Genomic DNA, 25,713 nt, shown 5'->3' with positions numbered 1-25,713 from the left:
CAACTCCTTCCCCAAAGCTGGACACACAGATACTCCTCTGTCTTGGAAACTAATTTTAACATTCCATTTACAGTAAAATCATTCCCTCTTATATAAACATTAACATCAAAGTGCTAAAGACTATGCATTTGTGTGGTCAATAATTCAATTCAAATTCCTTGCACCTGTGCCTCTGGAAATTTTTGAATATGAATTTTGTAATTATATACTGACATTATGATTTATAATTACAGTAAATTATAGGTAGGATATTCCAATAATTTCACTTGGATACTTAAATCATATATTCAAAGAGAACATGAATTTTATTGATGCTCAAATTAGATCAACTCATAATACTTTCCAGAAGCGGGGTCAAAGTAGCAGTTGAGGCAGGGGTCATACAGCAGATTTAGAAACTCATCTTCCTCGTTTTCTTCACTTGTCAATATCTCAGCTTCTGTAAGACATAGAGCAATCACGCATAAATGAGATCAGTGGCATAACTGTCTCTCTTACTGCCTTTACATAGGAGTCTCACATGGACCTATCCTTGGTCCCTTCCTCTTCTCCCTATACACAATATCTGGCTTTAGTCATTTCATCCTATGGCTCCTCCTACCATGGCATGCTGATGATTCACAATTCTCTCTCACTACCAGCACCAGTGAGCACCTAATTGATCAAGGTATGCCACAATGACCTATCTAACAGGATGATCAACAAGCATTTCAAGCTCACTGTCTCCAAAATAAAAAAGCTGTACATGCCAGCTAAGTTGTCATCACTGCACAACCTTTCTTGATGATTTGATGATCATTATACATTAGTAAACTGTTATGGCATGGATAGAACTTTGATTCTAGCCTGCTGTGCAGTAACAAGAATGGCCCCTCTGTACTTACAATCTATTATCACACCCTACACTCCACACCCACACCACTTTGCTCTGCTACCTCTTGTCACCTAGTTGTCCCTTCCTGGAAGGGTCACTCATCTCAATCATGCATCTTGATCACATCCCATTTACATCCTGGACCCCAAGTGGTGGAATGAGCTCCTCACAGCTATCAGAAAAATGGTATTACTGTTCATTGTGTGGCAACAGACCGAAATCCCAACTATTTTGGTTTGTGCCACTGAAGCTGAGCTTCTGCAAAATCAGTTTTATGGACAGTAAAGACTTTTTATACCATAATGGACACTAACTAAATAACACCTTTAGTTAAAATAGGAAACATTTGGTGAGAAAACAGAATTCTTTAACATGCCTAATCAAACCTCAACAGATTTTTTTTTCCAGTTATACATGTCCTGAAACAGTGAAATGACACAATATAAAACTAGCTCTAGCTTGACTGCAGTCCTGGTGTAGGCAATGGATGTGCCAAATCATAGTTTTGCATTGATTCGTCATTTAACAAGTAATATAACTGGCATTACTATTCCGGCAATAATTTTAATATGGTTAGATGCTGACAAGCTGTCTGTGGAATAATAGTTGTTGTCAATTGTGACAGTGGTGCAATTTGGTAAGCCTAGGGGGACAGCAGCACGGATGAGTCAAGTCCTGGGGGAGTGATTTTCTTCAGTTTTGTTTCCCAGGAAACCAAAGGTTTGTGACTGAGCGAGAGTCACACTCAACACAGAGATATTCACCATCTTATATTGTAATAAACAGAATAAGGCATACTTATCTAAGGGAAACAGACAGGGTTTTTTTTCCCTTTCAACAGGCTGACAAGAGACAGAGGATGGAATGAAAATATTGGAAACCGAATGAATTATACTGAGATGATGTCTCCTCTGAAAGCTGTGTTTTCCCATACAGTACCTGTCATAGTGTCTCTCTGGCATTGACCTGTCCCTTCCCTTCTCGCCTGCTGACTTGGGGGGAAGATAGGAGGGCTGAGAACATTCAACCTTTCCCTGCAATATAATCATCACACAGTAGTTATTATCATCATAAATCACTTTATATCATTTTATCCATAATAATACAATTGGAATGATGAATATGTAATGGATAGGATATTACACCAAGAGCGGGGTGTAATAAAAACCTAGAGTGTACATGTAGCCTAATAAAAATAATCAAGTTTGAAAGGGGTCTAATGACAAACCATCAGTTTTCAATCAGTACCAAATTGCTACTACATGCTTACAGTCAGTATGTTTGCATACATATATAGCATACCTACCACTGATTTTTAACTGCTTATCAACATATTCTGTTAGTCATTTACCATTGGCCACTGTTTACCTAACCCGTACACTGCACAGTGGAATGGTCTTCGGAATCGCCAAATCTATGCAATCTGACACATGCATGATTAGCACTGAATTTGGATGCGTTTTTAATGTTTATGTAAACATTATGAAACCATACTACAGCACCTATTTATCTCAATATGTATCTTGTGACTACTGCAGCTTTTTCAGCTCTCTTGTTTACAATGATAAGGGGTTATGAAGGTCAAACTCATTTTGCTCTGGGCTTGCTTCAGCTCTCAAACCCTACATTCACATACATGCCAATTGCCTCTCATGGAGAAAGAGAACAGTGTTGATAGCATCACCTTTCTGCAGTGTTAACAGTATCTTCCAGTCTCTCTCTCTGCTAAAATTCCTAGTCAATTTTCTAGTCATCCCCTTCTAAACAGTACTATTGGAGGCCCCTAACCCTTTGTTTACATCATTGAGTTCAGTTTCCCGTGGTGTATTATTCAGACTCCAGTCGGTGGGTTTAACCTCACCCCTGGCTGGCATACAGATACAGGGATGGCATACAGAGAGGTGAGGTATGAGAGGCAGTTCCGTGATAAGACCATAACCGTGTAATGAACAAATCCCCACCAGTTCTCTCAGTAAATTAGTTCTCTGAATTAGTTAGACGTATCCTCTCCTATTTTTGGTAAATGTTGCCTTACTGTACCCCATTTGGTCATAGTACTGCAGTCCTGAAGACAGAGGGAGCAGAAAATTAAAGAATTCAATTAATGCCTCCAGGGTGGGGGTGCTGTGTAATGAAGACTTGGAACTGTATCACTGCATATTAAATTGCAATACCAGCCCGCAATCTTAAACCTCATTGATTTTTTTTTTCTCATTTTCACTTTGCCTTTCTTTTGTTGGATGTCTTCCTTCAGAAGAATTCTGAGGTAATTTAAAGTTGTACATTTTTGCCCTAGGATAAAATGAAATCCTTTTTTGCAGAGAGTCAGAGTAGGTTATTGAAGTTCACAAGCACTTTTAGAAAATAGTGTGTATATACCACTCTCACACACTTTAACTCTCTTTCCAGTGAATTACTGGCTACTGCACACAGCTCACAACCCAAGAAATTTTCCAATGACTTTGAAAACATCTGAAACCATTGCTCAAGAAGCCAAATACCTCTCCACTAAGCAATTACTGAACTATCTCAAATCTCCCTTTTCTCAGTATAGTACTTCAAAAGAAAAATTCTGAATTTCAATCAGGATTCTGCACCCACTACAGCACAGATTGCTCTATTCAAGGCATTAAACAACTTGCAGCTAAATCCAGATGCTGGATATCTTGGCATACTGGTTCTTTTAGTGTTGTTTTTGATATTACATTACATTATAATGTATAATGTAATGTAATGTATAATGATATAGCGGACCAGAAGAATGTGAATGTGAATTCAGAATGTGATAGGACTAACTGATAGAGTTTTAACATGGTGTGAATCCTATCTGACAGAACAGTGTCTGTAGCCTTTGTTGGCTATTTCTATCAAGGCAAAGAGGCATTACTTCTGGCATTCCACAAGGCTCTGTTCTGGGACCTTTACAGAAATAGCTATGCTGATACTCCATCTGTTAAACCTGAGGACAGTTCAAATGGAGGGTAATCCAAGGCCTGAGTGGCATGGATATGGATCATGGAACTGAATGTCATAGAATTTGCTTTAGCTTAATGAAACAAAACTGAGGCACTCTGAATTGGGTCAAAATCCAAAGAAAACAATTTTGCACAGATCCACTCTCTAAACTTCTGAGTCTTAAATCAGAGGTTAGAAATGAAAAGTAATCCTGGACTCTGAGCTATGTACAATATGACATCACATGCGAAAATCATCACCAAAGCCTCAAGTCTCAATATTAGAAACATTGAAAACATTTTTTTTTTTCTGTCTCTTTACTACTCATGCTTTTATCACACCATGGTTGGACTATTGTAACTGCTTGTGCCCTGAATGACATAACTGGGAATCTTTTAATTGCAAAATGCAGCAGCCAGGGTACAAACAAAAAAAGAGAACATTGGCCTCAAGTGAGTTGTAGGATGTATTTTAAGATTTTATTACTGGTTTCGAAAGGAAAACTTGGGATGACATTAGAATACAAGAGAGAAATGCTACAGCCAAACAGAACTACTCAAGCTCTTAGGTAATAATCTAGAGCACAAGAAATATACCAAATGTAAATTTAAAAGAAAGGGAACAGGCTGTTTTTAGTTTCAATGTTCCAAGACTCTGGAATGGACTCCCTCAGTATATCAGAGACTCCCTCAATTCCAGTTATATGGTGCACCCTTCTATGATTGTTTTTTTTTTCCTTTGTGTTACCAACTTGTGTGAAAGGTGTTATATAAATAGCTATTCTCATTATTCTTGTTGTTATTATTATTAATGGCTGAGCCATGTGGCAAGGCACACGTTTATTTTCTTGACATTGGTTTTTCTCAGTGTCTTTGCATAAACTTAAAATTGAATGTTTAGCATGCATTTCAACTACATGTGATCACAAAATAGCAGTTCAAGTAAAAAACACACATTTAACATACAGTATTTTCTCCAGGTGTATTTATTAGTGGACATTTATTAGTGTAAATTGGGTTTGTTGGGCCACCCTCATCAATGCCAGTTATGAATGTTTGTTTTGTTTGAGCACAAGCTTATTTTTCTTCATGTTGTATAGACATTCAGAAAATCAAAGTCTCAGGTTTCCATTACACTTCCACCTCAGGTAATCTACCCACACTTGCACTCATGATAGCATATGGAATAACATGGCATAACATTAGGTTATTTTTATTATATCATTGCCAAGTCTACATATTTATTGAACGTAATATATCTTTTGCTATATATGAGGCATATGGTCAATCTCATAAAAAATCACACATAACATTGGAGTATCCCCAGATGAACCACTGAATGTTGTTGTAGAAACAGAATTTTCTGCTTTATGTCTCTCCTGTGTCAAGTAAAAGTGGGGATAAATGGCTGTGGCACAAAGTATGGGGCAAAGAAAGTGATTTTGGATGCGTTATAGCTTTGCCAGCATGAGGTGAGAGCACAGAAAAACAGTATCTCGTTTTAAAAAGATAAAGGGCGGTGGGGGGTTGCATTCCCCACCAATTTTACATAAAGCTGAAACTGAACATTGACAAAATACTGGACTGTTTTATTTCTCAGTTTATAAGTTGATACTGAAAAAGAAATAATGCTGTGTTGATTTCAGTGTGTAACTCTGAAAAATAGAACTGTGAGCAGTTGTTTTCTGGTGATGTATACAGATGTTGAAAATATTTCCTTGTGACGAGACGGACAAACAACCCAAATATAGAAATGGCAAAAATACAGCTTTTTTTGTCATGTCTTGAATTCAGTGCCACCTCTCCTATCTATTTTCGATGACTGAATGCGGTGAACATCCTTTGATTGAGAACTGAAAGCAGTGGGAAACATGACTGACTGAAGCTGTGGGGATAATTATGCAGTAGCAAAAATGAGGTGACTACAATGAGACTGTATAAATAAACGAGTGCAAACATCTAAATTGAAGTACCTGTGTAATGTGTAAGCAGCTATGTTCCAGTCCTAGAGAGACCTTGAACATGGACTGCAAAGATATAGTAGAGCTCCAACACTACACAGTCACACATGTACAAACATGCACACATAAGTAGGCTGAGAGACGAGCTTGTTCCACTCAATGATATGTAACGGCATGTTTGCATCTGAAACACAGGGAATCTGTGTGTATGTTCCGTACAATGGAAAATGCATTTATAAGTTCAGGACCCCTTACACAAAGCAGAGGCATGACACTCACTATGTTATTCATTTTTTCAAATGTCAGGAATTACACATAAACATAAATGCATATTTGATGGGCATAAGTACAACTCATTGTAATGGCAACTAAGATGGGGTGTGCTCAGTACATCAAACTTCAGTTTCTCTGGGGTGTACTTTGAAACAGTCAGTTCCTTTTTCCAGAACACTGACATTTCATTCTCCAGTTTTATAGACTGTCCTGTGCTCTCCACATTTATATGTGGTCTTTATTATAGGAACAATTATCCTTTGTTCTATATAGCATTGCACAGATCAAAGTCATAGTGTTCACAAACAATGACTTTTTAATCCAGAAAGCACAAAGGTATTATTTTTTACACCCTTGTAGTTAGTATTATGTAAATCCTCCTCTGGCATGGATTACACTGACAAGCTGTTTCCTGTGGTGTCTCAAGAGACTTTGGCTCCTCTGAGGGGGGATTTGTCATGATTCTTTTGGGAGGAATTGCTCTAGGTCCCAAGATATTTTGGTTTTCTGTGATGAGGTGCCTTGTTTAGTTCAAACCTCTCATGTTTGATTGAACTGAGTTCTGCAGAGTTTATAATAACACAATCATCATGTTGCCGGGCACTCAGTAGAAGAGATTTTGTGAAATCAATCCGAGTTTTGCAATGTTTCCACTGTCATGCTTTTAATGATCTTTCATTTCAAAGCATTAGCACAGAATGGAATTATGCCTTACAGATCACCTCACAAGAGCTGTCAGTTTCTTCATTTGTTTACTATTTGAACAAAAATATCCCTTCCACTTAAACTGAACAGCCAATAATGTAAATATTTCCCTTTCAATATAGACAGGTTCCTTAAGGACAGCATTAGGAGGCAGAAGCCACTACAGCTACAGCATTAGAGTACCCTTTACTTTTGTTCATGGATGGATTACATTGTTCAGTGCAATTAATGCAATGTAGTTTTAAGGACTGAGAGTGAATAAATAGTTCATTAAAATTAAATCTATTCATCATCTCATTAAATATGACTCCTGCAGACAATCAAATGATAGAAGTCAATCCAGTGCTCAAGAGCTGACATGTGCAAAAGCATACAGTATTGTCGGCCAACTCCTTGAAACAACATTTGTGAAGCATGGTTACTGAGACAGAATAATTTTATGCCACTTTTCTTTAAAATATAAACCAAAAACTCAAGGCAAGTAGAGGCTTCTGCCAATACTCCACGCTAGCCATATGGCACAGATCAGAGACTTGGAGGCGCTATAACAGTCTATTGAAAATCCAATATCAAAAAATGTGTTAATAATCAGTGTAAAATTGTAGAACTCTCAGACTTGCTACTTTGGTTACTCTCAAAAGGAACAATTTTGGCTCAAGGACCACCATTTTGAAATTTTGCGAACCAATTACATGACATTTCCTATTGCACGTATACTTGATTATACACTAAATACTTGCTCAAACGTAACAAGTAGTGCTAGTCTAGTTAACAGCAAAGAATAAATTGTGACAGGGGACAATGTTCCAGTACATTGGTATGTAACCAGTCATCATATATTGACATGTTGATATCAGCACAGCATAGGAGCTAATAACTACACACTGAATTTGTGGATATGGCTAGCTATTTAGCTATTTGCTGTTGTAGCTGGTTAAATGCACATCTTTTTGTGTTTTTGGTTTACCCATTACCTACGTAACTATACATCCACTGTCCAAGTACAAAGCTGTAAACGTTGTCTCAGGTAACCATCACTTCCCTGACTTCCCAGTTGCAGATAAATGGACACACAAGTTCAAATTTGGCGCAATTTCAGGCTAGTTATCTATCATCAGATGGATTCATAGTCAGCTAATACTAGTTACCTAGTCAGTTAGCCTCAGCCTTGAACTTCATTCATGAACTTTGTCTTTATTCATGTCAGATGATGCGATTATTGTTTCTTGCAGATGAAACTTATTTTTGTCAATATCCTGTTGTAGAGTGTTAATAAAACTGCCAGGGCTGCACCTCTTTGTGGTTGGTGTCACCTTTTAGAAAGTATTCAGCCATATATTAGAATTACTGTGTGTTTTACCCAAATACAATAATGAACTTAATAATAGAACTTATAATGACTTATAATGAACTTAATAAGTACTTGTGCAGTAAGTAGGCACATAACTTTTGCTTCAATTTGCTTGAAATAATTAATTACAATGAATGCTTACAGCTATATTTACCCCTCATTTTCTGTTTTTTTTTTTTTTTTTTTGCATTCCACTTTTTCACCTAATATTTAATGGTTGTCAACTTTACCAATTAAGCTAATCACAACTACAGCAACAACCACAGTATGAATTAGGAATGAGACACGCGTAATTCTCAGATATGCATATGCACACCAATCGCAACCGTTTTCACAGCTTTATAGGTGGCGAACACCAATGGAGGACAGGCACATCCTCTTGCACAGGTATGCACACGAGTCTCAGGCTTTCAAGAGTGAAGCAATGAGGGGACCCTATCCACCCTTCCCAACCTTATCCACAGCGGAACAAAGCCAATTTGTTCCACCAATATTGGCTCTCAGTCATTTCCTAGTCATTTCCATTTCCTAGGGCTCAGCCTAGTTTCCATTTGCATTTGTTCGAAACATTAATGTTTCTACTTCCATTTCATATTTTAAAGCATTAAATAAGTTAAATGTGATAAACAACAGGCTTGCATTTAATGACTGAGGAATTTTATTTTTTGAAATGCAGAAGTCTTAGCTGCTACAGATTTTCTTGTGGGAGTGCCTACCATTCACAATAATCTGGAAATTTTATACATCTATAATGTTTACAGTAGTGAAAAATGACTCTGTGGAGATGCCTTAAACAGACGATCTGTTAGACCACACCTTCTAGCCTGGGTCTTAATTACTTCTGTCAAAGATATTGATTGAACAGGAGGGCCTGCTCTGAATTTTGATTACACCTGTCAGTGAATCTAGTGATCATGTAACCACAGTAGCTCCTCCAGCTGACAGCTAAACTACTTTGGATTAATAATTATTCAGTCTCAATACTTCACAGTGCATTTCCATCTCATTCACTGAAAAACATTTTGATTAAGTAGGGTATTCATAAAGTGTGAACCTCCACAACATAAATGCATCCACCCACATGATTATCATCTCAGCATAACAAAAAATATGCAAATAATTTCACACTAATTATCAGTGTGCAATTCTGGTAAACTCAAAGATTCCACTTTCACAACCCTATCACATCAAGTTCCAAGTTCCAGGTATTGCACAAGTCATATTCAATTTCAAAAGGTTAACTCAATTTTACATGTGACCTTTAATCATACCTGACAATACATCTGACCAGCATTTCCACTAAATTTTAAGTTTCCATAAATTTCGCTGCCACAATTTTACATTTTGATTTTCAGTTCAAGTCATTCAGCAACTAAATACTGTAATACTATTGAAATTTTGCTGTATTTTCTTACACTTATCTAGAATTTGCCCACTTGTCCAGAAAGAAACCCAAGCTCTGGGTTTGCTTGTGGAAAGGCAACAGTTTGGTGTGATGATGAGGGAATTAGTACCCTAAGGAGGTCCTGAGTATTATGTCCCCCCGCACATGTCAAAGAAGAGCATTTTTAATGATAACAGATATATACTTAATCAATTAAAAAAATACAGTTTTGAAAATCAACAGTGATTTTTTTCTGTATTCAAACAGGAAGCAAAGAGGCAAGGCACATGCAACCCTCTGATACACTGCTTGTCTGCCCCCATTAGCTGTTTTACACACCACAAATTCCACTTCATAAGATTCAACAGTGATTGAAGGGTTTAATAACGACAAGCAAAAAATCATGATCCTTTTTTCTTTTTGCAAAACATGCAAATACGCTTTGGGGGCCAACTGGATTTCCAACATTGTCAATGTATTACAGACATGAGCTCTACCTTCTATAGTGAGAAAGAAAACAATCATCTTTGCTTAATGTAAAATAAATACCCTAGTGTTGCTTTTCCTAAGGTGGCACCTTTTGCTACTTAACATTAGCATCAGCATTTTTGATAAATCTGGGATTACAGGACAATTTGAATTAAAGTATGTATTTTGATGAAAAAAACACACCGATATTTAGACCAATGTGGTATGTAATGTGAAAATGTAGTTTATTAAATTATTGATGTTCACAGCAATTTCAGATGGCCTACCTCCACCTGACTGAAGATACAGGTACTTTATACAACCAAGAGATATGCTATATTGAAATCATATATGTGAAATAGCAAAATTCATTTGTTTGGAAGCTTCAAAGCATATTTACAAGCCAGAGGCAAGCTGAAATACCTGACACTAGGGAACAGGTTATGTTTGTTTGAAAACCGTTGACATTCAAGGGAAATATAACTGTGCTTATGAAAAGATAGACAGAAGCTATAAAAACAAATCTGTACTGTAAGATATTCATACAACATGTACAGCCCCCTGAGCCCCCCTGTGCATACTGGCATATTGTTTTGACAGTTCTGAGAGGTAATCAAAAAAAGAGATGATAATAAAGATAGGCAGCACTCCTCAATAAGAGGGGGTCCTTGCCAACAGCCATCTTATCTTATTTTAGGCTTCAAGGCCTGCCACAATGATGACATCTCTAAATCCAGTGCTGCTCTGACATATATAAATACAAAAAACATCAAACAAGTACAAACAAACTGCTATATCTCACATCCCCCGCTTTACTGCAGCTTTTATTTTCTATAGCATTGTTGTGAGATGAAAACTTTATTAATTTGCGAATTATGACTTAAGTTGTTTATGTTTACATGCAGAGAGGAGAAAATATATATGGTCTTTTACATTTATTCTTCAGGGAAGCATATTCAGAATGCCAGATACAGGAGGGCTATATAAATCATCGGCTTGTATTTCTAAGCACATATGCATCAATCACAATTGTTCTTAAAAACTGCATATGTGCATATGCCTTTAACTGAACTTAAAAGCATTCCCCACACTACCATATTTTGTACGGGCTTTCCTGTAAAATCCACCAACAAATACAATGGCTGCAAAAATAGAAGTTAAAAATATGTTTTCTCAATGTTATTTTTACAAATTATAGGAGCATTAACAGATGACATGTTTCATTTGTTAGTGTCTAAACTGGGGTCTTTGAACCAAGGTTTAAATCATAGTTAACCGTGCACCTTTCTACCCATGGCTTACATCTCTGAAATCTACTCCCATGCTTTCCGTGCCAGATAAAAACTTCATTGTTAGACAAGACAACATAAGGACAAACTTTTTGAGCTAAAAATTCATTTAGATATCGGAATAATTTCAGTGTTGTGCTTATTTCAACTGGTGATATGTCTAAAACACTCCACTGCTCCAACTACAAAATATATTGTTCATTGCATTCACCACTGCCAGAATTGTTTACTTCTCTGAATCAGAAAAAATATTTTCCTTTTTTCCCTTTCGACAGTATTTTGGTTACACCTGCGACTCAGAAATCATAATTTCCTTATATTGGATTGTTGGGATGTTTATTTATGCTAATTACAGGTAAAATAAACTAATATCTATTTTATCTATTTTATCTATCTAATTTAAGTACAATCTAGATACATCATCACATGAGCAGGGATAAGAAAAAAATTGGGTGTTTTGTAGTTTCATGAGTCTTACATGAATTTTTCCTGCACACTTTTCCCCATCACAAAATGTACTCATTTTGTTAACATTTAGATGAGTGAGGGCCCCTGTTTTTATTCTCCTAAGAGAAGAAAAAGATAGGGATTAAACAGGCAGTGAAATATTATTAAACTAGCAAGGCCCTGATAATGAGACAGCAATGCTTTAATGAATACAACATGTAACTTACATCTGACTTACGGAGGCACTGACAGAGTGGATGCTGTGCCCCAGTCTGGGCATTCACAAAGTCAAGGTTTGATATGACTGATAGATGGAACTCAAAACCCACTGGATCCACGACGAGGCCACTACACTAAAAGTACAGAGAAGCTGCGGAGGAAGTATTGGATGATGGCAAAGGACAATGAGAGTACAGTAACACGGTCATTGATTAATTGGGAACTTCTTTTCTGCTCAGAATTCTGCTCTCATTTATGTTCAGAAAAGTAGGTGAGGGTTTAGAATGTTAAATGGAAATGTGATTCTGAAATAATGGGACCAGGGTTGACCTGGGAGATTTAATGCAGGAAGTGTAGCCGAAGGGTAGCCGATGAACAGAGCCACCCACAGCAAGGGACATGGGTGATGTAGAGCACACAGAAACAGAAGGACAGCCCTATACATCACATACACTGGGTTTTTGTTGGTCCTTAGGACACAAGGAGGACATGGTGGCTGATTTTACAATCAGAGGGAACTGAGCTGAATTTAAGCTCTTCAGTGGTGGCCACAGATGTAACACTAATTGTCTTTGATAGCATAAAAGATAGAACCCTGGGTTATAATTCTTCAGGACAGCAGCTAAATGTGAGCCCAAACCTTGTTTACGGGGTCAACGATGGGTTTCATGCAGTAGCATAAGACTGAGAGGTGTTTTTGTATATAACATAGTCTTCAAAATAAAGTCTTAAAATTCAGGAATGGGCACAAAATTTCCCAAAAAGGACTCAATAACAAATCAGGTTTGACTCATTTACCAGAATAGTCTGCAATTTCTGTTTTTGCTTTTTTTGCCTTATTTTTTCAAGGTGTGCAAAGCCAAATGTGGAAAAGCTTCTTCACTATGCAAGTGTACACAAAGGAGATCCATGTACTGGAAGTCATAAAATTGTGTCAATGCAAGGATGCATGTTGGCAGTAATACTGGACACTACAAATCATCTTACTAATTCTGCCCTGTTACTTAATTTTGTTTAAAATGTGAAAGGATCCATGATAAAGCAAAGAACAATGATAAAGAATAATCTTTGTTCTTTACATTCGTCTTTCAGTATCAAACATGCTTTGCAAGTTCTGGCACTACTGGTGTATTCTGAATATTTTCTAAGGCTCAAAATTATGCATCAATAATGCAGCGTTTTAACCTCAGGGTGTGAATGAAACAGCAGACAAAAAAAAACGATTTCTCAACACTGCATAGTACAGCAAAAGTTTGACTTTTCCACATAAACTGCTTATAAATCAGAAAAATACAAAAAAACGCACTTGCAGTCTGCATTACAATCCTTCATTTTTGTCACACAAAGTCACCCAAAACAATGGCAATAGTGAATGTCAAGAAATTTTTTTTGAAGTTTATTCTAGGAAAAACAAAAACTTTCATTTTCAGAATTTGGACTAATACTTCTAGTAATAGCCTGTTGTAAATGTTGTAAAAATGTTGTCAATTGATTAAAATCATGACATTGTTTGTTCTAGTATGTAAACATGCAATGGCATTTGTTCAGAAATTAAATATTTCATTTGGTGTTTTATTTCATCTTGGTATTACCACATTCTGGCATTTGTTATTCTCTTTACATCAGTTTATCATTTGCAGTGCATCTAGTCAATTACTTCATGCAGTTCTCACTTCATCCTATCCTAAATAAAACTAGAATGCTAAATTGATTTAAGGGCAGTGCGAAATCAGTAAAATGACTGTTTTCTATGGGTAACCCCCCCCCCCCTCCCAATTTGGCTCTTACCGTGGATTGGAGTGTAAGAGGGGGGACATTTCTTCTTGGTAATGATGTCCCTGATAGGCGGGCTGGGAACAACACAGGAAAACGACATACGATTTCATTCTCCTTACATAGCAACAGAACAGAGACTTGTGTAGACACTTACTAAAGGTGTCTTACAGCTTGTAACAATAAAGTAATACATTATTATAATGCCTTAACAAATTAAAGGTGCTTTACAATTAAATTACAAATACAACCTTAACCACTGTGACATGATTATTGTTTATATTTTATTTTACACTTTTTTGTGATTAAAGTCGTGGTGTACTTTCTGACAATCCAATGGGGGCACTGTTGCTACATTTTGCACTCCTGAAAGGACCATCAGAAGCTGGAATGTAATAATTATGTACTTTCATCTGTCAATAGCACAATGAAAACAAATCAAGTTTGTTTAAATGAGCCACTGCTTCAGCATATATTTCATTTATGAGGGCTGTGAATAAGGCTTAAGCAGAACAAGTTCATCATTTTCAGTTACTCTTCTGATAATATTGAATTAAAGTGAACTTTAGGATTGCATGACAGCCTCTAAAGTCATATTCGAAAGAATATGAATGCATTTATAGCTTAACAATGGCATCACTTTTTGTAATTTAAATAAAACTGAAGCTGTGACTACAGCGTTTTGCTTGAAATTTCTCTAAAAAGGCAAGTCATGGTCCCTTGGTTTGGAGTGATCCTCTGCAGTAAAGCCTCCCAAATTAACAAAATACTGTTAATAGGGAGACTCCTATGTATAATATGGAAACGTATGAGAAGAATAGGTAACATGTTTATTCAGTGTACATTACTGACTTACTTGAAAAAACAGTCATATTTGTTTTCAGCCCAATTTACAAATCTCAAATACAGAAACTTCTACCTTGCTGTACATGAAAAAATGAAGTAACAGCGAGGCTTTGTTACTGTCTTTGACACCAACAAGAGCAGTATACAAATGCTTGCTTTGACCATGAGGCAGAGAGTGCTGTGACTTTCTCAGGTTCCCTGCCTCTACCCCTCCAGCTCAAAGTTAGAAGCTGTGTCACCCAAGGAGGGAATATAAAAGACGCCTGCAGATTCTGTTAACAGCAGTTTGTGATTGAAGCTGACAAAATGATCACTGCCTTTGTGCAAAGCTGGCAACCACAACTGGCTGTCTGGGTCTTAAGATGAATAGGTAATACTTCACCTGACACAGACGTATAAAAGCTTCAGCACATTCAAAGGAAAATGGGCACAGCCTAATGTGTATCTTGAATCAAACTCTTCAAAATATGGTTCTAGAAATCAAATAAGCTATTGAAAGTTATTATTTATAAAGGAGTTGTTCAGTACGTGGCTGCAGAGCTCACCATTGGGACATAGGGGGTCCAGGCGGAGGTGTCATCACTGCTGGTGCTGATGCTCACGTTGCAGTTGTGGATCTGGGAGGTGCTGAGGCCTGGAGACCTGCTCTCCTCATACAGCTCCTCCCTCTCCTCTTCCTGCTGTCTCAACAGACTGGCCAGCATGCGCAACTCTTCCTCCTCCTCCTGGTTGCCAAGACTACCCTGTGTGTATGACTCGGAAGTGCTTATCCCAATTGGCTTATGGCTCTTTCCACTGTTTCCCTTTCAAACACAAGAAACATACACTTATTCTCAGAAGGCAAGGCAATGGGTTCTTATTACATTGAAAATATATATCACTACACAATGGCAGCAAGAGTGCATTCATGCTGTTTGAGAGACCATTTCAAAAATATGTCCGGAACAATTTAGGAAGTATTGCAAAATGAATCCCATTTTAATGATTAAGCAAAAACACCAAGTAGTAGGGCATAATTTATGAAAGGCTTGTGGATATTTAATAATGTAAAAGTGTTATCACAAGCAATAAATCGTGTATCTACTCATCTGTGTGCATCATTGTGGAAGATGCATGAACCATGGCTTTTTTACTGGTTTTTGTGAAAGAATAAGAATTTTAGGGTTTCCTATGGGAGAGCAAAATAGTGGGAGGAGAAAATTCAAAGAGATGATTGTGCAATAACTAATGTGATTTACAAAGGCTCAAAGCAATTGCAGGAAAGGTAATTACACACATCTATTAATACATAGGAGAGGGAAGTGGCAAACTTCCCTCTGAAGGGTATGTTTGACTGTTCGAGAGAGTGTTGCAATCTTCAGCAACCTGGTCAGTGCTAAGTACATTTTGTTTGAAGTATGGTGGACCAATGTAGCTACACAGTATTACAGCAAGAATGGATGCAGTTTGTGTTACTTGACATGCATTTAGCAGATGCTCCTATCCAGAGTAACGTCCAGCACAACAGAATATAAGTGTATCCATTAAATTAAATGAGCAACAGTGTCAGACCAGACTAACAATGCTCCCAGAGCATTGAGTGTGAGCATATCATTATTCGAGCTCTACCATAAATTTACTTTTGCAATCTGACAGAAGCCAAGTATACTACAATACAACAGGCCCTAGAACACAGAATCCAAAATACATCACAACACTGCATGTAAAATAAATATCAAATACTTGAATTCTGTTGGAAAGCATTGTCAGTGCATAGGCCAAGTTGAGAGTTATGCTGCTCATGTGAATTTCATGTCTTTTTCAACTTTCACTCACCTTGAAGCTGCCATGGGTAAGGAATCCAATTAAATTTTGGGTCAAGAAAGCTACAAAGTCAATGTTATATAATCAAAAACCTTGTGTCTTATGTCTTATTCATTGTGCTGATTATCAATGTAGATTTATTCAAAAAATTTCCAGTGAAAACATATTTGCTTATCAATCTGAGGATTGGAAAGTGTATATGTACCCTTGAAAAAAGCACACAATAATAGCCATTAAGTTTGTATTCCTTCATTTAATAAAATAATAAGGAAATGATTTTTTGCTGCATAACATTTTTGTTGCTTGTTGTTGTTAATTGATTTTGCTTGATTGTAGAAGTATTACTATAACAAATGAACTTACAGTGTGTTCCACATCCAGCCTGGAGTCCCCTATGGGTATTTCCTTTAGTGACTTCCTGCTCAGCGAGGCTCTGATGCAGTTATCTTGGCAAGGCGTCGCACTTGTGGGGAGGTCCAGGCTGTACCCCAGCCTGTTTCTGCTGGGGGAAAGGCTGCGGACTGGGACTATGCTTGCATAATCCACTTCCGTTTTTCTTGAGTCTGAGGAATCACCTTGGGACACTGTCGCTGTCGACGCACTGTTCGATTCCAGAGGTTCTGCGGCAGACCCAGAATCTGGACTGCAGGACAAGTACTCTGCATTGGGGACATCCTCTCCATCTGGGGTCTGGGTCCTGGATTTTGGGCTCGTTGAGGTTGGGACACCTGGGCTACACTGCACACAGGGTCTTTGAACGACAGCTGCTGAGTGAGATTCATCCTGGCAGAAAGTGCAGAAAGCAGACACGTCAGTTACATAAATCATTTTACCAATTTCAAACATTCACTATCAGTTGTTGAAAATGTCTTTATCTATGTTGACTATTTATTGTCTGGGTCAGAATGTGTTAAGTTTAAATCTCAAATGGGATACTATTGTTGTATATTTAATTGCTTGGATATTTAATTGCTTCAGTCGATTCTCCTTTAAAGAAATAAACTGTACATAAGTGCCCACTCAGCAGTGTAGTAATAATGGCAGCATCAGAAATGCATATGTATATAAGAAAAACGGTAATTCTTAAATGCATGGCATGAATAATACGGTCTTATTTTAAAAAGCTCACTTCAAAAATCTTCAGATTGTTCACTACTAACATGAAGCAAATTGATTGCTACTTTCATATGAAGATTTGAATCCCATCTTCACTATCCTTGCAACAACACTAACGGTTAGGTAGATTATGGCTTCAATTAGTTGCTAAAGTTTGCATTCATGGATTCATTTAATTAACATGAGACTAAAAGTTTTGAAATAATTTGCACCAGTACAAAACTGTGTACATCAACAAAGAAAAGAAAACTAACTTTTTAAAGTATTGAAATCTGAGGTAAACTGTGAACACTTATTCTATATGTGTATGTATGCCTTTCTGTCTATATGGTTGTTTTTATTTCCAATCTTTCATAGCTGTACATGTTTCATGATTTTAAAAGCAAAATATTAACTTTAAACAAGATATGAATTAAAAATATTAACTCTTAAACAGTTATTGTCAAATGTATGTATGTTTTACATGCATCTTTACATGTAAGCTGACAAGGTTTTCATTTTCTTGACCCAAAAAGAGTAAAATACAAATTATTAATTTTCTTACATTTTCAATAATGCATTCTCAAGAGGTTAAATCTATTCAAATTAAAATTCAAGAAACTCAGAAATGGCACAACCAAAAGTCACTTGTCTGTAAGTTAAAAAGATGAAATTTCACATTTTCATTTTGAAAGTGCACATCACAGGTGTTGTTTTACAAAGATATGTTTTTGAATTGTCTGTCATGGCAATGTCAGGAAAACCAAAAAAGGGGCATATAAGGAGCTGATGCAATACTTTGAAACCAGCAATTTAATATGAAAAAATGCACACTTGTAACAGATTAAACATGTATGAGTTCACTAACACATTTTTAACGAAGTGAGATATGACAGGCAACTCTGGAGTGGAATTATGTCAAAAACAACTTGAAATTAAATCAGACAGCGAGGTATCTAATCAAACACCATCTTGGTTGTTTATGACAGTACCTTGTAAGTAGAGATGCTCATTATTAGCCTCATAAGTTATGTCTTTAAAGCAGACAGCTCTGTTCAGGTACTAATGAATGCAAACTGCTGATCAGGCATATTTGTCACTGCCTAGTCACCCTCAATCCCACAATTCATTTTATGCTTTTCTGTATTTCCTCATTTTAAACCATGAATGCATTTTTCATCACAGTTCTGTAGCCATGGGTATTCCAAAACAGCTAGTGAAATGTCAATGGCTATGACCTTGCTCAGGTTCAAGAGATCAATGAGCAAGAAGAACCAGTGCAATCTCTTGGCAGCAGTCTCTTCCAGGAATAGATTCCACTTTAGACACCTTGAACAAAAGGTCACAGCATTTAAATGTGCTGAAAGAGACTTACCTCAAAATATTCTGTTGGCTAAGGCTAGAACTGTGTTTTTTTTACGTTCTACAGTTAGCATTTTGGCATTTTAATAAGACCATGTCAGGGTGATGTAGTGTGGATGTATTTTTTCTATTCAAATCAGTTTTCATACCTTGTCACTCCATGGACTCATTATGAACTCCCTTCTAAGTTAGACAGGTTGGAAAGGTAAGCCCACATGGGCATTTTTCAACACATATTTTCAAACAACAGCACTAAATTAAACAAATCTCTCTCCTGTCTGGTTATTCTACCATTATGTTTTTTTCTTCCATTACCTATGTGGAAATTGGTCAAAAAAGCCTAATGATCCATACCAAGCTTTATTACATCCAATTGCAAGACTTTATACAGTCAGGTGTAGATAGGTGTGGTTGAAAGTGGGTCACTCCTGGGACCTTATTTACAAAGCATCATCGTAAAACTTTATCATGAATTGCGCATACACAGAAATCTATGCCAACATTCTGATTTATAAACATTAAACTTGACATAAGAACGTGTGAACCTCTATGCAAACCATCTGTATGAACTATTCTTGTGGCTGAACAGGTGTATTGCAGACACGCAACAGACATTTTCCAATCTGTAAATGACTCATTTACTCACTTTTATATTTGTCCAAATCAAACAACATACCAACAAATTGTTGCTCCACAGCAGAATTGTTCTATAAGGAAGTAATGAAATAAGGTTTTACCATAATGCATTAGCTCATTTTAGAGTCATAAAAAGTCTGGACATTGCAGAATGTGTTTAATTCAATGTGATAGCACTCCCACCATAAGCAGTGTGATAGTTTAAATAAGTAATGATGCATTCAGAGAGTGGTCAGACTGGTGTTATTACATAAGGATGAAGGGCTTATGAGCCGGTATTGGTTCCCTTAACTCGGAACCTTAACCTGGAGCAAATCTGCCAAAAATAGGTAAAATCGCTCCCTAATAGTGTGCACAGCTGGTAGATACCCCAAAATATTTAAAGCTGTTACTGCAGCAAAAGGTGGCTCTACCACCTACATTAATGTGTGGAAATTTGATACTAAAATGTGAAAATTCGTCAAGGGTCTGAATACTTTGGCAAGGCACTGTATGTTGTATTACAAAACTAGCTGTAATGAATATAAACTGTTTGTCTTCGATAGCAGCACCTGCTCCTTTGTATTGTGACACATATGCAATTCTTCACATGAGGGCAGATGGAGCAAGTGTGCTCAAACCAGGAGGGGATTTTACGAATGTGGGGCATAAAGTACTCCGCTGAATTTACTAAAGGACATTTTGGGTGAAAGCTTCATTTTTGTGCAGACATTGTATGACCTTTGAAATGCAAGCATTAGCACTATACAAACAATATACAGTTGCACGACATGATCAAAGAACATCTCGATCTTCAGTATGTAAGTGTGATGTTGCTGCCTTGCCATTCACCTTAAACATACAAGCCATACATTTAAGCTTGTTAAGATAGATGTATAGACAGATATATAAACAGAAGATTGACCTGTAGCTAGTGGGCAGTAAACTGGGTTTTTGCTGCTTTCCATGTGTGTGAATACAAAGGTCAGTTTGGGGAACCAGGACACATACCTCCTCACTTTCACTGCCATAGAAATCGTCTTCCATCCTGGCACCCCTGCATGCCCCATCCCCCTCACCCCACATGCCAGGGGACGACGTGGAGCCTTCCATGGGGTTAGGGTGTCCTTGTCCGCGCCTTGCAGAGTGTGGGCGGGAAGAGAAGGTGAACACATCCTCCAGACTGAGCTGAGGCTCCGGGCCTTCACCCTCCTCATGGTCACACATGTTGATTGGGGATGGTGACTCCACGAGTCTCAAAAGATTTTCTTGAGCTTGTTTGGGAGAATCCAAACCACTGATGTCTTTCACACTGCTATGGGAAGACCCCTTGTCTGAAACAAAATAAAAAAGGTTATAAACTGCAGCCCATTACTATAAAAAGCTGTCTCTTTTACCACTATATACACTAGATAACAGCAATGCAACACTCATCTAAAACATACCTTATCTTTCCAGCCCGTATTGATGCCTTACAATGCTATTTATTTTACATTTTGCTTTGGGAAACAAATTCAAAACCTCTGACATGTTTGACTTGTGAGTATTTTAAGACTATTAATGGATCTTGAAGGATTTCAGATTGCTTAAAAGTACGCTTTCAAATGAATGGACAGGGATGCAGATAGCAGAATCAACCACAGAGAAAAGACTTTTTCCCTTTCCGTTGATCATTAAAACTACCCATGTGAGAAGACATAACTGTACTGTATCTTCAGACAAATTCTTCAGGGATAGGGAAGACATCAACCAAACATCTCTTCTTTTCTATGGATGCACAGGGTACCATTTTTTCTTTGGCGTATATTGATATTATTGCTCAAAAATGTGTTGTCCAGTAATAATCTGTTCAGAAGACAAGTGGTGGTAAATGAGGACAACTTTTTAAATGTGGGTGGCAGAGTGAAGTGAACTTAACAACTGAAGATTGTTATATAGTAGTAAAAGGTGACCTAACATTGTTCCTGAAGCAAGATTCATAGTGGAAACAGAACCTTGAGGTGTTCAAGACTAGGCTTGGCATAGTGCTAGAAAACAGTGTAGCTGAGGGAAAGACTGCAAACTGTAAATTGTATGCAGCTCTTTATTGCCTTGCATGGCATTTTTAGATGATTATTTTAATGGTTAAAGCCAGAAATGCAGAAGTCTCAAACAATCAAAACTGGTATTACAACAAAAAACACAAAAGGGCACTATGAGACAAGGTTTTCAATGCAACATCATCCTGGAGTAATAGGTGAGAGTTTCCCCTCAAGGTATGGATTTGAAACCCACTTCTCATTGCTTTTTTTACCAATGCTGTAGCTTTTCAGACTTGCTTACAAAGAAAAACGTTCATAGAGCTGCCCAACCATTGAGAAACAGGCATGGGTAGTTGTGGCTGAGTGGCTAAGGGTTTCCCTGTGCAGGTTTGAATCCTGCCAACTACAAAGTCAGTTTTTGCCAGTGTCCCTTTGGCCCCGAATACCACCCAGGACATATGCAAGTTACAGTTCCCCCTTTCACGATGCAGTCTGCAGCTTTTATATCCCCACAACCCAGCAAGTGTGACCATTGATGGGTCCTTCCAATGCAACATACCCTTCAAGAGGTCGGAGGGCAGAATGTTACCTTGCTCTGTACTTTCTGCAGAAAAGGCATATAGCATGATATTGAAACAATTTCAGACTAGTATAGGTCTTCTCCTCCCTATATGCATTGACTCAAGCACCCATGCATGAACCTGCCAGTTAGGATGGCTGAGTGGTCTAAGGTACTCTGTTTAGGTTGTAGTTCTCCCCTGGAGGTGTGGTTTCAAATCCCACTTCCAACAGCTCTTTAATGCTACTCAGCTCAGTAGCTTTTCAGACTTGCTTGCAAAGAAAAAGGTTCACAGAGCTGCTTGACCACTTCAGGAGGGGCATGGGTAGTCGTGGCCGAGTGGTTAAGGCGATGGACTAGAAATCCATTGGGGTTTCCCCGCGCAGGTTCGAGTCCTGCCGACTACAACATAAGTTTTTGCCATATGTAGTCATCTTAAATGACATTTAGAAAACACTGCAACAGCAACTTATGCAGATAGTTAACAGTGACACATTTGCAGACCTAAATGAGTGACTTATAATCTCTGGCTGTGACATTACTCAGATGCACTTTCACGGTTGTGCACCTACTGCCTTGATAATCCTCAGGCCACACAGGGCGATTTATTGGTCCACACAACCCCATTGGACATTTATTCTCATGCTGTAACAAACTACTTAATACTACAGATATTTTTGAAGACAAAGGTTACAATTGTTTCCCTTCTGTCCCCAGGTGAGCCACCCCCTCCTGCAGGTCTCTCCCCCACCCCAGATTGGAAATATGAATGGTTTACTGTCAGTTGTGAGGTCAGGGTTATACCAGATTGGGGTGAGGCTAGAGGGTGACGGTGGGTGTTTGAGTCTTTGACTGGCTTTAACCCAAGAATCAGTTGCAGCCAAAATGCAATCTCTATGCTCAAAAATCAAATTGCTAAGATCACACAACTACATCTGTGACACTTACCTAAGGTTCTTTTTTAATGTGAATGAGTCCTCAGTCACTACACTACTGTCGAGTAACATTGCAAAAATATCAGAGACATGGCGAGGCCCTCTTGACATAATATTCACCACTGAAGGAGACAGTGGTTGCGTCCCAAAACACATGCTATCATAGTGTATACAAAGAGGCTGAATAGTATGAACTGTTTAGTACATCTTTTAGAACACATCAATAAGTACACAAGTACACAGTATGCATCAATTGTATACATACTTCTCTGTTAGAATTCTAAATGAAAAAAGTCTGAGGTTAGCTAAGCAGAGGCTAACGAGCTAGGTTCAGTATTTTGCTCTCATAATACTACAACCGGCATGTTAATTTACATGACAGTATGTCAAATGATCAATGTTAGTGTAATACCAATAACAAATGTGCTATTTGTTAAACGGTTATTTGCTATATAGCTGCTTGCATACTGACTACGCACAATTTTCCACCATTATTTTTTTCATTTTTTTTTTCAACTCCCTCTCCAATTTTATTTTGCAATGCATTTTAGGATAGGAAATGCGAAATACTTCATGGACAGTGTATAGCCAATGCGCATTCCTTTTGGCAGCAACTGTAGCATGACATCTGTGTATTGTCAACAATACTACCTACCCATACTATCTGGTGTGAACATACTAGATGGCCAAGCATACTTGATAAGCGTAGTACATAGTATGCAAGTTTCCACTGTGAGCGAGAGAGAGTTAATTCAGGGATTTCTTCAATGTATTCTTGGAAACCCCTGTAGTTAATGTTACATTATTATTTTTTCCATTCGTCTTTGCATCGTAAAAGTCTCAACAGTCCCACAAAATCAATAATGTAGGAGACTGTTATCATTTTTTTATCAGGTAGCAAGGAATATTATTTCTGCATAGAATAATGAATACAGGAGAGCCACAGGGAACTGGGGTTTATTGGAAAAAGAAAGACAACAAATCAAAGCAGCAACCGACCTAATAAAAGTCTACATGAAAAAATAAATAAAAATTGATGGGTTTATTTTGCTCTCTCACTTGGTATGTCTCCCTCCTTCCCTAAATTGTTCAGGGGTACTCTTAAAATTCTTGACACAATACCCACTGTAGTAAACTGCATCACACAACGCTATTTTTTGCCTTTGCAGACACAACCAGGACAGCTTAAAATGCTTAGAATTATTTTTCTAGTATCTATTCAGTACTTCTTTTTAGAATAGAAATACGCCAGATTGTATTGAGGGGCAACAAGTGTCCCACCTGGAACTAGAACCCAAATACCTCAGGTGCAGGTGCCCAGTGCCTTAGCCAGCAATCTGTCCTGTCTTTTGTTTTCAACCATATGACTAATTAAAACAGTTCAGCTGTGGCTAGCGATCTTCGGCACCAGCCTCGGCAAAAGCATGAATGAACATTCACTTCACTTTAAAACACCATTACTATGTAATCAACTTTTCTTAATTGTCTGCAGTGAAGACTACAGTGGAATCCCGAGAGATGTCCCTTTGACTTTTACTTTATATCCCATTAGTGATAATGCATGGCTAGCTTACAGCAGGGTGGGAGTGTACCATCCTTAAATTGCTGTTGACCTGGGGGGGGGTCATTCTTGCTGTAGGGTAGCTGAGTTGTTCTGTCAGGGTTTGGGTAATCTAGTAGTACAATCACTCTTTTGTTCTCCCTTTATGAAAATTCCACATGTAACAAAGGATATGCCTCACAATGGGAGTGTAAAGCTGACAGCATAATAACAGCAGCGCTCAACGAGCCACTATATGTTTGGAAGTATTTCTGACCTGCTGTTGGATTTTCCACTATTGCACTGGGGCCCAGAGGTCCTGCACTGTTCGTGGTCCTGCAGTAAGGACGGGCTGGGCTCTCAGAGAATCTGGTTTCATTTCCATTGCAGCTCTGTACAGCAGCTGGCAGCACGTATCACAAAAAAGTGGAGTACAACAATTAAACCCAAATTCCACACAAACCCAAGAGTATAATGTACTAAAATATCACTCCGTGCCAACAGAGGACTTTTATATCAATATAGCAGTTTGATTACATAATATGTCTATATCTGCACTATAAAAAGAGTTATTCAAGCCCATCCTTGCAGGTATCTTGCTGTTTAAGAGCCACATGACTTATTTCTTTCCTTTGCAAAAAATGTACATATACATTTAAATGTACATAGCAGAAAAAAAAATTAAAAACCTTAATTACCCATGCACATCTATGTGCACTGTGTATAAGACGTTTAGTAAAATCTGCAGTAACAAGCACAAAGATAAGCCAAGCACCTGATGTGGCCCTTGATGAGTTTGTTTTCTTAGCACACACAAATCCCTGAAGACCCCACCCTTCACCTGTCTGGGCTGGCTTTTCTCTCCCTGCACTATAGGCTCGAGGCTTCCTCACTCCTGCTCTCTCCACAGATGATTTGCCTGGTGGGGGGTGTGGCTGCAGGCTCCAAGGGCGCCCTGTGTAAATGTATTTCAACAGACTTAACACTTAAGGGGTACCTTCGATGAAGTCTCCAGTTTACTGTGTTCTTTAGCTTACCATGTTTAGTGGGCATGTACATACTGAATAGCGATAAACTGATTTTTCAGTGGAGAAATCCCCACTTCATTTCACAGTTCTTTCCTACTCTAGAATGGTTTTCTATCCAAGAGAGATCTGATGAACCCATCCCTCTTAAATTATGGGCTTTCTCAACACAGCAGCCTACTCCTAATTACAAAGTTAACTGAAATATTCACCC

General features: G+C 37.9%; 1 protein-coding gene and 1 non-coding gene across 2 annotated transcripts in view; one reads left to right on the top strand and one right to left on the bottom strand.

Moving 5' to 3' along the window:
• Window positions 1–320: 320 nt before the first annotated feature.
• cfap20dc (CFAP20 domain containing) overlaps window positions 321–25,713 on the bottom strand; it is a 45,389-nt gene continuing 19,996 nt past the window's right edge. Inside the window, exons 10-17 of the mRNA XM_036532785.1 lie at window positions 25,316–25,429; window positions 24,752–24,877; window positions 20,431–20,753; window positions 16,711–17,130; window positions 15,090–15,347; window positions 13,714–13,775; window positions 1,814–1,908; window positions 321–439 (exon numbers count right to left, since the gene is read on the bottom strand). Coding sequence (XP_036388678.1) covers window positions 321–439; window positions 1,814–1,908; window positions 13,714–13,775; window positions 15,090–15,347; window positions 16,711–17,130; window positions 20,431–20,753; window positions 24,752–24,877; window positions 25,316–25,429 — 1,517 coding nt within the window. The remainder of the gene's footprint in view (window positions 440–1,813; window positions 1,909–13,713; window positions 13,776–15,089; window positions 15,348–16,710; window positions 17,131–20,430; window positions 20,754–24,751; window positions 24,878–25,315; window positions 25,430–25,713) is intronic.
• Window positions 22,325–22,406, top strand: trnas-aga. The gene has a single exon. It is a non-coding gene; the product is annotated as a tRNA-Ser (tRNA).

This window comes from Megalops cyprinoides, chromosome 7 (assembly GCF_013368585.1).
Source record: "Megalops cyprinoides isolate fMegCyp1 chromosome 7, fMegCyp1.pri, whole genome shotgun sequence".
NCBI classification, from domain to species: Eukaryota; Metazoa; Chordata; class Actinopteri; order Elopiformes; family Megalopidae; genus Megalops; species Megalops cyprinoides.
Note: the sequence above shows the minus strand (reverse complement) of the source record. Positions and strands in the feature narration are given on the sequence as shown.